General features: G+C 39.2%; 1 protein-coding gene across 7 annotated transcripts in view; it reads right to left on the reverse strand.

Annotated features, from left to right (window-relative positions):
• Positions 1–7,339: 7,339 nt before the first annotated feature.
• The window catches only part of MAPK10 (mitogen-activated protein kinase 10), a 298,702-nt gene continuing 293,575 nt past the window's right edge, over positions 7,340–12,466 (reverse strand). For 3 of the 7 annotated variants that reach the window (XM_025425571.3, XM_025425548.3, XM_025425556.3), the window contains exon 14: positions 7,340–12,333. In XM_025425571.3, the coding sequence (XP_025281356.1) occupies positions 12,191–12,333 (143 nt within the window). In that variant the 3' untranslated portion in view covers positions 7,340–12,190. Of the gene's footprint in view, positions 12,339–12,466 lie in introns of all 7 variants that reach the window. The other 4 variants (XM_025425592.3, XM_025425588.3, XM_035709548.2 and 1 more) reach the window with 2 other exon arrangements.

Genomic DNA, 12,466 nt, shown 5'->3' on the forward strand with positions numbered 1-12,466 from the left:
AGAAGATACAATTCTGCCCTTGTCCCAGACAGGCTAATTTTACTTTTGCCCAGATAATCCACCAGAGATTTGATAGGAAGGAAGAGGTAACCCAAGGTATCTTTTTCACCTGAGATAATACAATTGCATCCATGATCTGAGAATAATGTCCAAAGGACCACCCATAACTGTCCCTGCATCAGCTCTGTCTGTTTGGACACTGAAGAATATGTTCAGTTTTAAAGCTCTTGGGTAAAGTATAATGAAAGTCTAAGAATATGACCAGTGAATGTGTCTAGACTCACATCAGCATCACCATTAGTGAATATTTATTGAAGGCCTCTACGTGTCATGTCAGCACTAGACTAGATGCATGGGATTCCTAGTTTATAAATAACCACCACATGAGATGATGTTCTCTGAAAGTAGTTAGAGACTACAAAAGTGAGTCTGGGAAAAGCACGTCAGAGCCATGACTATTATGTGAGTCCTAAAGAATAGGTAGGAAGTTATCAGACAGGATAGCAGTTTGGGGCAGGAGCTTCTCTAATCCAGGGAAAAATATATGTGTTAAGTGCCTTCAGGGCGGAGCCTAGGGGGCCTTTCCAATGAAATAAAAATGACCTATCATGTGTGTGCCATCAGGGTGGCCTTGTGCATAAAGACTCACTTACACACCACCAGGAGATGGGAAAACACTTAGGACCCATGTGGCTTCCACTCCCTTATATCCAAATAAAACAGCCAAAGCCAGACACATTTTGCCCTGTTGGAACTCACAAATCACAGAAAAAGAGTATGGAATTGTGACTCTCAAAGGCCTATTTTGTTATTCTCTTTATAGTCTCTTTAATTGCACAAGTGGGGAATGAGTTGACTGCCCAGTTTAAGGGTTCCTTGCTGCAAAGTGATGTGAAAAACTAACAGCTCCCCAAGCAACTAAAACCTACCAAACCTACTGTAGATCTTCGAGTATAAAGTTTAGCAGATGTAAAGTGTGTTTTTTAATGCACCATTTTTGGCTCAGGTCCGGGACTGAATGACACTCTTTATTAATGGACTATGTGTAGCTGCTACCTTTCTAGCCCTTGGAGGGCTAAACCCAGGTGAGACCAGCCCATTCAAGTAGAAAGTACTGAATTGTTTGAATAAGGTGTTAAATTGGCCTTCAGCATACCACCTGTTTTTGTGAACACTATGCCATCCAATCCCTCTCCTGCCAACACACATTCCCTGCCTCCTCGTGATTCACTAGAATCCATTACATATCACACCAAAGTAATCTCTAGGGTTGTGCCATCTTGCCCGCATCCTTGGTCACCTATTGCCAAAATCGTCCAAATATGTCATTTGCCTTCACTATTATGTTTATCCCTACATTGCTCAGCATGTTCCCTCATTTGCTTCAAACTCTGATTCTCTCTCCACTCCTCAGACTTTTCCGTTATACATGCTAGAGCCTAACAGCTGCTATTATCTTCCCCTAAATCTTCTCCAAAACATGGTTACCTCCTAAAGACACCACTTCTTGCAGCCCTCCCAAGGATGGCTACTTTCCTTTCTCACAATCTGCATGTCATTAGCTTGTAAGAGAGATAGGTCTTGCTTTGCTCTTTGATGCTACTTCCAGACCTTAGATCTTCCCACTTCCCTAATAACTCCATAGAAGTACGTCACATGACCAATTATTTAGCACCTGTTTTTTTTTTTCTTCCCCAAATCAATACTCCTCTGCCATCCACCAACTTGGCCACTCAGCTCCTTGAGCTGATCATTTCTGAAAATCTTGATTTTTCTCCTGCCCGAACATCAGCCAGCCATGCCCATGGTTTTCCTTATTCCACGCCATTTCCAATAACTACACTATCACCAAAACTTCCATTTCAAGCACTCACTGTCTCATCATCATCTATTCCTTTTTTAGGTAATTCCCTCAAAACCATCACTCCAAAAATTCTTAGAAACTCCCAAAGAGTAGAGAAGCCATTGACTTTGCTATGTTTTCATTGGCTATCATTCCCTCATGTCATTGCTTCCTTCCTTGACTAGCTCATCTGTGGTTCCTCATTATAATTATTCTTTTCCTCACTCTCAAATCCCTTCAGATTTTCTTCCACCACTGTACTCATCTGGGAAAGAAAAACACCCAACTCTGGCTAAACCCAATTCCTGTTAATTCTTAATCTGCACCTGAGAAACACAAATGGCTGGAGAACAGAAGACCACCATCCACCATGGGATGACTTGTCCCATCTTATATCTATATAAGTATGGTTCACATGGCTCTCATCACTGTCTAGTAACTTAACCTCATACTTTTCAAGGTCAGTTTTACACTTCTCAAACCTCCATAAGCTCTTCCTCTCCCCATTTACAGCTAGTAGCTTTACTTATAACCAAACTTACTGATAACCTGTTTTTACTGAGAAAACAATACCAGAAGAGTAAGTCCTTATGTTCCATCATCCATCTACCCAACTGTCTACATGCAACCTGTACGCATCACCTTGACTGTGCCACCTGCTCCAACTCAGCCAAGTGTATATGGGAGGACCATATACATCCCTCTGGCCTTTTTAAGCACATTACTCCTTCAAATAAATATTCTTTCTTTCTAGTGTTATGAATTTTGCTCTTTATGTGTTGGCCCTATCAACATATACCCATGCTATAATAGCTTTCTTAAAATTCTCTCTTCATGTTGTATTTATGTCTAGTTTCCACATGATTCTTCTGCTTCACTTTCTAGAAAAAAAAAAAAACTCTTGCATTTTCTCTACCTATTTCTAATTCCTCACTTCCCATATTCTCTTGAACTCACTGTAGTCATGCTTTCCTGCTTAATACTGCCAAGAATATGCTCTCTTAAAGGTCAGCGATAAAGGTCTTCATAAAAATCAAGTCTAATTGTGAACCTTCAGTCCCCATCTTTTTTAGCCACTCCAGCAGCATTGTCCCAGGTGCCTATTCCCTTCTTTTTAAACACCTTTACTTGGCTTCCAGGACAGCAGACTTTCCTGGTTTTTGCCTCACTGGACATTTCTCAGGATATTCAACTGTTTATTGACTTCTATATGTTGGAGCAAGAAATGCCTCCATCTTTGGACTCTTCTTCTTCTTTGTCTGCACTTAGTCTCTTGGTGATCTATACAGTCCCGTGGTTATAAATAACACTTACAAGCTGATTAGCTCAGGTTTGTTTCAGCTCAACTTCTTCCCTTACTCCAGCCTTGTAGACCCTCCTGCTACTTTACTAGGATACCTACTAAGTATCTCCAGTTGACATTTCCAAAACAAGTATGATTTTTCTTCCCAAATATGCTCCTAACCCATTCTTTACCACTTCAGTCAACCACACCATTACTTACCTGATGGTTTCAATTTTTAAAAATTCTGGAGTTATCCTGATCTGTTTCTTTCGTATCACATATCAATCCATCAGCAACTGTTTCCAACCCTCTCTTCACGATATATTCTTGGTTATGTCCTTAATCAACCCTTCTCAGTCCCTCCACTCTCCAGTCTAAGCCCCATCCTATCTTTTTGTGCTACTGTTATACCTTAGAAGAACCTCTTTGTCCCCATTATTATCTTTCTTCTCAACCTCCTCTTTCTATTTGGCAGTCAAAGAGATCCTTTTAAATATTTTTTTAATTTTTTTATTTATTTATGATAGTCACAGAGAGAGAGAGAGAGAGGCAGAGACACAGGCAGAGGGAGAAGCAGGCTCCATGCACCGAGAGCCTGATGTGGGATTCGATCCCGGGTCTCCAGGATCGCGCCCTGGGCCAAAGGCAGGCGCCAAACCGCTGCGCCACCCAGGGATCCCAAAGAGATCCTTTTAAAAAGAAAATTTAGATTATATCATTTCCCTGCTCAAATCTATCCAACGTCTTCTTATATTTAGACTAAAATCCCAAGATCTTGTCATTCTCTGATCCCTGCCTAACTCTTTAATTTCACTTACTATCACACTTTCTCTTGTCCATTCTGCTTCACTCACAGGAGTTTTGGTGATTATATATATACACTCTATAGAGTATATACTCTCTCTCTCTCTCTCTCTCTCTCTCTCTCTCTATATATATATATATATATATATATATATATATATATATACACTCTTACTCCAGGGCTTTTGCACTTGCTTTTGCCTCAGATACTAATATGGCTCACTATCTCACTTTATTTGGGTCTCTGTTCAAATGTCATCTTTTTTGAGAGGCCCTCCCCGACCACCTCATCTAAATAGCATCCCTTATCATGTTTTATCCTTTTAGCCTGCTTTGTTTGGTTTCTTAATGCTTTCTGCTACCTTATTCCCCCATTAGAAGCAGGAAGATTGCCTGAATTCATCACAATTATGTATACCAAGTATAGTCTTTGGAAGATTGAAGCTCTCAGTTAATATTTGTGACATGAATCAGTGAGTGAATGTTCAGAGCTCAATGCCAAATTTCTGGTTCAGATAATCAGAGGTGTCTTGAGTTGGAATTTTTAATAAAAATAACTAAATTCTGTCTTCTATCATTGTAGGGATCCAGTCATTACCCATAGATTGCACACATTTCAGAGATTTGGCTTTATACTACAGGACCACTAGAGAGGAACTCCAGTAACCATTGTGATGTCATTTTTGCTGATAAAGAGATTTTGGTGCCAGAAATATGAGCCTCCAGTTCAGCCTCCAGGTTTACTCACTCTAAGAGGAAATTGCATCAAAATAAACCTCATGTAATGCAGGAAAGAAACATCATGTTTTTTGGTCTTGCTTGTTTGTTTGTTAGCCTCAGAAACTTTTATCTATTTTTCTCAGGATACTGATATCATAAGTCATTGATAAGGTTTCAGGATGTCATCACATTCTTCTCTTTATCTGGAGACTGACATTTATTTGAAACATACCAAAAGATAGCAGTGTACCTTTTAATTAAAGGAATGAGAGTGCAGATACACATATTTCCTCATTGACTTAATGCAGGTTTACCTGTATTTTTTTTTTCTCTGTGCTATGTTTTAAAATAAATGTAAAAATGGTTTAATCTCCTATAATGTCATGGAAAATAACCAAAATTCTCTTGTGCTGATTCATTTCAACAAAATGATAACATTGAGTGAAGCACATCTTGTTTCATTGCTTTAGGTGGGGTAATAAAAATGGACTTATTCGTATCACACCTCTAAGCTGAACACATTGTTATTTTAAGAGAAAGTAAACAAATAAGATAGAAATATTTTGCTTCAACCACTGGTTTTTACATGGAAAGATGTATTTACTCTGAAGTTTTGATGATAAGGACTATGCTATATTTGTCTCCTACGTGGGACACATACACAGATGTTCCATAAATGTTTTTGGAGTGAATGAAGACACTACTTAAAAATGTAGCTTAGAGAGACACCCGGGTGGCTCAGTGGTTGAACATCGGCCTTTGGCTCAGGGTGTCATCCCGGGATCCTGGGATCGATTCCTGCATCAGGCTCCCTGTGGGGAGCCTGCTTCTCCCTCTGCCTACCTCTCTGCCTCTCTCTGTGTGTCTCTCATGAATAATTAAAATCTTTTTTAAAAAATGTAGCTCAGAAATTAAAGTGGAAATTCATACCTGTTTTCTTGAGCTTAATCTGAACCAAATCCAAATTTGGAATGTATTAACATTAAGAAGCAATTGCTTTTGAAAGTCTTACTTTTATAAAAGAAATACTTTAATATTACTAGTTCCCCCAATCCATGTAAAATATTATTTGGGTCATAAAAATTGATATCGTGTAAAATTTTCATAGAATTTCACCAATGCTAATGGAAAAGAATTGATAGCAGGCAAACTATAAGCAAGACACTTTCCTAGGCAGAGTGTGGAATGTTTTTGTAAGATGAATTGTGTTTTACACGTGCTTTTGAGTTGCAAAGAATCTTGACTATTGGGTAAACAGAGACTCCAGACAAGATCAGGAAAGGACAGTACCAGAAGTTCAGTGACAAGGAGGTAAAGTTACCCACTCCACGAAGTGAAGGTTGATCCTCTGAAATTGCATTTCAGAGTTATTTTATGTTAACTTCTTTATCAGGATAAGCATGCCTTTAAAGCAAGAAACAGGTGGAATAGGAAAGGTGGGAAATTCCAAACGAGCATTTGACTCTTGTTTGGGTATATGTCATCACATTTCACGTGTTTGAAATATGTCCATTTCAACAGCTTATTTTTCAGTAACTAAAACAGATCCACACTTCTGTAAAAGGTTGAACAGATGGAATTCAGTCTGGAGCTGAGAGAGAACATGTCCCATGCAGTGGTCCCCAACATGAAGTGATCTGAGACCTTGGGATTTTCAGTGTGCTTCACTACTTGCAAATGTGTTCTGTGTACATCTTTCAAAACCCGGAGGGGAGGGCGGATGGCACACTGCAAGTGTGAACCGCATTCTGATGAACTGATAATATCAAAACCCTCTAATCTTGGATAAAACTCAGTGCAGTTATTGAGCAAATAGAACCATCCTCCTAGGTTTATCCCTACATAAGTAACTACAAGAAATGTTATTTCCAAGACTCCTTTCTTCTCCTCAGTGAGAAGGAGGTCAAATCACCTAAATATTTGGTAATCTTTTATGGTACCTAGTATGCGCCAATAACTTCTTCTGATCCTTCTCTCCAAGAACAATCTAATGGAATGCAATTTCCCTTCTTACTATTGGAGGTATTTTCAGGTACCTATACGTGACCATTTTTAAATACACTTTATTAAAAGAGTGAAGAGTTGTGGCTTAAAAATGGGATAGAATCTATGCCAGAGAGGCAAAAGGCATATGGCTTCTATTTTTCTTCTATATTTCTTATGAAGATATATTGTGCTATCTCAAAAGAATAAATATGGTTAGCTTTCAGATTTTCTAACAGTGAATTAGTTAAATAAAACGTTTTATTCACAGTAATAAAAAGGCTATTCCTTGACATTTTTGGATACTTCCAGCTAAATTAACATAGATTCAGTGACTTCCTTAGCAAGCCACAAAATCTTATTGCTTTTTTAAGTCATCAAGGAATTGCAGATATTAAGATTGCCTATCATATGGCAAAACATCTACTAACCTTCTCTCTTGGGTAATAATGAAACTGATTTGGAATTCTGATAAATTAACCTAAGGATATTTAATCCTGTTCAATTTATCTAATCCTCACAGAAAATTATTTTCCTCCTTCATTGATTTTATAGAAGAAAATTACCAAATTGCAGGTATATAACTGATATTTGCAGACAGAAATGAAGGTTATCTTTAGGAGAAACCAGTCTCAAACAAAAACACAGCCTTCTATATTGTCCCATACATATTATACGCTCTTTACCCATAGTGAGAAGGTAGGTCATTCGTCATTTCTTATTTATTCCCTGGCGTAATCAGATGACACTATGAAATCATGTGAGATGCTTCAAGCTCCTGTCAGGACATAAAACTCAAGACAACAGACAGCACAATAACCATTGTCAACAGGCAAACTCCAACAAAGTTTGGATTTGGATTTGGTTTCATGTTAAGGGAAGCAGATTTGCTCTGGTTTTTTAATAATTCATAAGAAACAGAAATCACAATGCATTGACTCAGCATCCACCTACAGAGTCCAAAAAAGCCGAAGTTCTCCCCCACTCACCCTCTTGTTCCACAGACATTTTGAAAATAAAGGGAAAAAAACCAGAAATGAAAAAAAGAGTGAGAAGGAACACAGATATGGTTTAAATAATTTCAAATCCTTATTAAACATCACTGAGATTGCATTTGATCCATCAGGCTGACTTTTTGTTCTCACCACTAAGACCTTGCAAAGAAACTGGGCATGCATGGTTTTGCCTTCCAGGGTTGACCTAGAACTATCTGGATGATGTGTATATGAATGTGGGTGTGCTTTAAGTCCATTTTATAAACACTGACACAGGACAATTCTTATCATTGGTAATAGTCTTTTGAGTCCAATCATGCAGAATAACAGGCATGTGCAAGATAGGTCTTGTTGCAAGATAAACATGGCAAGGTGAACAGTTTAATGCTAGACAAGGGTTGGGAGGTTTGTTTTCATTAGAATATACTGGCCATTGGTCCCACATAATCAAAAGTTAGATATACAGGAGTCCACATACAAACAGAGGCCTTCCATTTCAGCTTGACTGACCAAGGAAATGGGTCAGAGTGAACCATTTCAGACAAAGAAAGAACTAAGTGCCAAAACAGATAACAAAATCTTATATTTTAGTCACATGGAAAATGACTAATATATTTATTTACATTGTAACTTGTTTGTTGTTTTTACAGAAAGGAGTATCCCTGCTTGGTTTAATTTTATCTGTGGAAATTGTAGGACTCACAATTAAAATATTGGGGGGAGCTTGTGGGTGATGAGTGGGGGGTCTCTCTTCAGATCCAAAGTCATGGGGATCAAAGATTGCTGGGACAATATTATTCCTTCCTCTAAGCTGTAGAAGATAAATTTTTCAGCAAAGCCGGCTGACAACATTCTTTACCGAGCATAATGTTTTTAAGATTTTGATTATCATATGTTAAGAGAATTAAATAGAAGTAGGCTTTGTAGAATTTAGATTTTACAATGAATATTTAAAATTTAAAAGTCGGTTCTGCTTGGTTTTCCTCTGGCAGGTCATAAAAGGACTGGTGTATTCTCATCTATTCCACTTATTCCCTTTGTCGAGGTCTATTTTATGATTTCCCAGTCAGCTGGTATCAGCAGTCGTAGGCAATATTTTCTAATAATGGTAACAGATTGGGAAAAAAACTATTCCCTCAGCCCTCAATTAAATAGCTTGCTTCAATTGGAGGGAATTAGCCAGAACCAGGTCCACCCAAGTATACATTCCTACAAAGCTCAGTCATCAGATTCTTGAAGATGCAAGATTATCAGTGGTTCTTATTCCACAAGAAGAAATTTGGTTGTAAGGCCAATGTATCTCTTTTTAAAAATGAATACGATGACCAAAAACTAAATAAATATTTCAAAGTGGTGGTGATTTTGCCAAGCTCTCCCAAGAATTTCATTCCTTCTGCATGTGGGTGCACAGCCATCCCTCCCACAAAATACTACTAAACATTTCATTAAGGATCACTGCGAAACCATCAGCCCCATAGATGGAGAAAAGGTTAGGCCTCTCAGACTGCCAACTTCACATTCCTAAAGGAACCCCAACCACAGGCAGGACATTCCTTCTCCCAGTCATATAGTCCAGGTGACTTGATACTTCCAAGTCTGAAAAGCAAGAAAGTCCTTTGGAATTAATAGCTGACTATAGAGGAAATACTTGTTTCTTAAAGAGAAGACTCACTGCAGAACATAATACATTCTAAGATTTTGATAATAACAAAATCACCTCTGAAGATATTATAATAAAGTGGACCCAGGATAGTGAAGGGCTGGTGAGCTTTTGAAATGATTTTCTCTGTTGTCCTATTACCTATCTTGCTTTGATAACCTAGTAAAATTAATTCTATAAGCAGGCAAGAAGTCAAACTTTTTGCTTTATTGTCCACGATATGTCAATCTGAGGGATTTATTCCATTTTTTCTTGAGTATAAAGGAGATCTGGCTAAAAGTAACCAGCTCCTAAGAGCCATACAATGGGAGAGATCAGGCTCGCAGAGTGGAAGATAGCAATAGCAGGGGAGCATTACCTAGTTCTTGCTTGGTTTAATCTGCATGGGCAAAAAAAATCACCACTTCTGCACATATAAAAGATAACCTAACTGTCAAGAACTTCTAAGATGCTGGCTGGAGATTTCCTTCTGGCTTTTGATGTCATTCTGTGGCTGGTGAAATTATCCTCGCGATTTACTTTCTTTCTAACAGCTGCCTGTTTCCTGCCCTTAATCGCAAGTGTTAGAAAGTCAGGCATAGAAAGGACACAGGTATAGCAAGAGAAAAATACAGAGAAAGGAGGTACAGGATAAGGTATTCTCATCTATTTAGAGTTTTTTTTTTAAAGGGGGTGGGTGGGTGGGAAGCATGACAGAAAGAGAAGTGAGAGAGCCCATGTGAGTGCAGAGGTTATCTTAAAAATCGGGTTGTTGGCAATATTAACCAAAAAAGAATGGCAGCAAGAGAAAGAAGCTGGGACACTTTCATTCCAGGGGACAAGCTGCACAGGCTAATGTTATTTTTTTTTTCCTCTCGTTTTAAACAAATGACCTCTTGTCACGCATCCTACTGCGAAGCAATCTCATAAATGGTAGCATTGCTCTCATGGTGATGATGGGGGTTGGCTCTATTGCTTGAAAGAGACAAAGCTTCCCTATTGTTGTATTTAAGGCAGTTTTCAGAGCGCAGCATTCTTGTTTGCTCTATTTTCGAAGGGATTCCATTTGCCAGTCATAGCCCACTCATCAACCATCCATTTTGTGTGTTTCACTTCTTCTTCAGGTGAAATACCCCCACACTGGCGAGCACCAAAATGGTCAGAGTGCAAATAGCTGTGATGGGTACTTCACCAAAGTGAACAAGAAGGGAAGCCTCCACCAGGTCCCTGTTATTGCTGAGAAGTCACCCTGGTATTGCCTCGTATATAACCAAGATGTTTCACAGTGCCTTCTTAAGTGCTCAGGAGAGCACTTTCATTTGATTGGAGCTAATTCAGGTGATTTTGCTAAACATTGACACAAATGCTTCATGGCTTTTAAGACAAACTCATATTGCTAAAGCTATTTAGCAGCAGTAACTTATGGGTAGAGTTATTGCTGTCACATCAACTGTGGTACAAAACTCAGATTTATCAGCCCTTCTTCAATTGTTTGACTTTATGAAAATAAATAAACATGAAACATCCGCCATATTAAGAAGTCAGGGAAACCCCTGAGGAATAGTAATGTCTGTGGAAATGTTTTCAATTGCTGACCTGAGGATCACCCCATGTTATGGGTTTGTTTGTTTTTAAGAAATTAATATTTTTTAATTCCAGAAGAGGAAAGTAATATTTTTAAAACAAAATCATGGCAGGGTTTAAACCTGGGAAGTAGCACACTCATGGAAAACACAACCCACAATCTGAAAATAGGCTACGTAGGTTCATTTCCTATTAAGGACATCATCTGGAGGCAATTCCACTGTGTTCCAGGGAGGGATTCTTACCATCAGATATGGATGCGGTAACCCTGCCTCACCACCTGCCACTCTCTTTCCAGTTGTGACACATAATTTGTAAGGGACAAATGAAGTCTACTCTCTAAAATATGGATGCCGGTGTCTCCTAGTATCTGGGTAATGATCTCCTTGAGGAAGTCCTCCGTACTGCAATGCTACACTGGAAACCCTCCTACCTGCTCACTGTCAGAGAAAAGACCGTCAGCTATTATTCCCACATTCCTTCTAAAGGCCAAACCATTTAGTACCTGGAAACTGTCACCCTCTCCCGCCCCCACACTGTACATAAGCATCACATATGTTCTTTCTACAAATTGGTATACAGGTGCCATTTAATCAGTTCAAATTTGGAAGCTACATCTTCAAGGGTCCGAGAGAGCTCACTCCCCCCATATTTTCCCCCTTTTACATGTTTTCTTATAAGACATACAGCTTAATCAATTAACAAACTAAATAGCTTATATACTGGCAATATATTACAGATGGGTTTATGTCAGAGTAATAGATCACATGAAATGGACCGTATGGTACCCCAGTGCATGATGTCTTGGTAGAGCCCTGAGGACACTGACAGTAGCATCTCTAAGTAAGTAGTGCTGTATGAATACAGACACATGCGGATCTGTATCTACATCCATCTGACTAAGCCAAAGGAGCAGGTAGATGCAAGATAGAGACACACACATGCTGGATGGGGCCACTGCACACCTTGTCATGCCATTTGAAAGGGCAATTACAGGTTGCTGGTTTTGCAGCCATTAAAATTACACTTTATGGAAAAGGCTTTTCTAGTTGTGTTTGAGTTGCTTTCTGGAGGAAGCATCATTGGAGGAAGACCAAAGCTAGAGCAACTAGAAGTTAAATATACATTTAGCTTAGCTGCAATACAGAACTCTGGAGAAGAAGCAGGCTGAACGACTGGTTTCAATTTTAGGCTTGGATTCTCTCTCTTGCCATTTTCTTGTAGTTGCATGTCTGCGTTTGTGTGTGTGCGTGTCTGTGTGTGTGTGTGTGTGTGTGTGTGTGTGTTCCATCACATCATCTCCTGAAGAACGCTGGGTTTCGCAGGCAGGCGGCTAGTCACCTGCAACAACCCAGGGGTCCTGCTGAGGCTTCCAGGCTGCTGTCAGTGTCAGAGGCCAGGGTCTGGTCGGTGGACATGGAGGAGATGTCGTTGACAGACGAAGATGGAGGGAGACTCTCACTGCTGTTCACTGCTGCACCTGTGCTAAGAAAATGAAGACCAACATGACTAAATCTAGAACTAGACTCAATGTCATTCAGGATGCAGGCATGGGCAAATACAAGAGGTGATGTCTAATCCATCGTTCATTCAACAGGTCTTCATAGAACAAC

The sequence above is a fragment of the Canis lupus genome, chromosome 32 (genome assembly GCF_003254725.2).
Source record: "Canis lupus dingo isolate Sandy chromosome 32, ASM325472v2, whole genome shotgun sequence".
Classification (NCBI taxonomy): domain Eukaryota; kingdom Metazoa; phylum Chordata; class Mammalia; order Carnivora; family Canidae; genus Canis; species Canis lupus.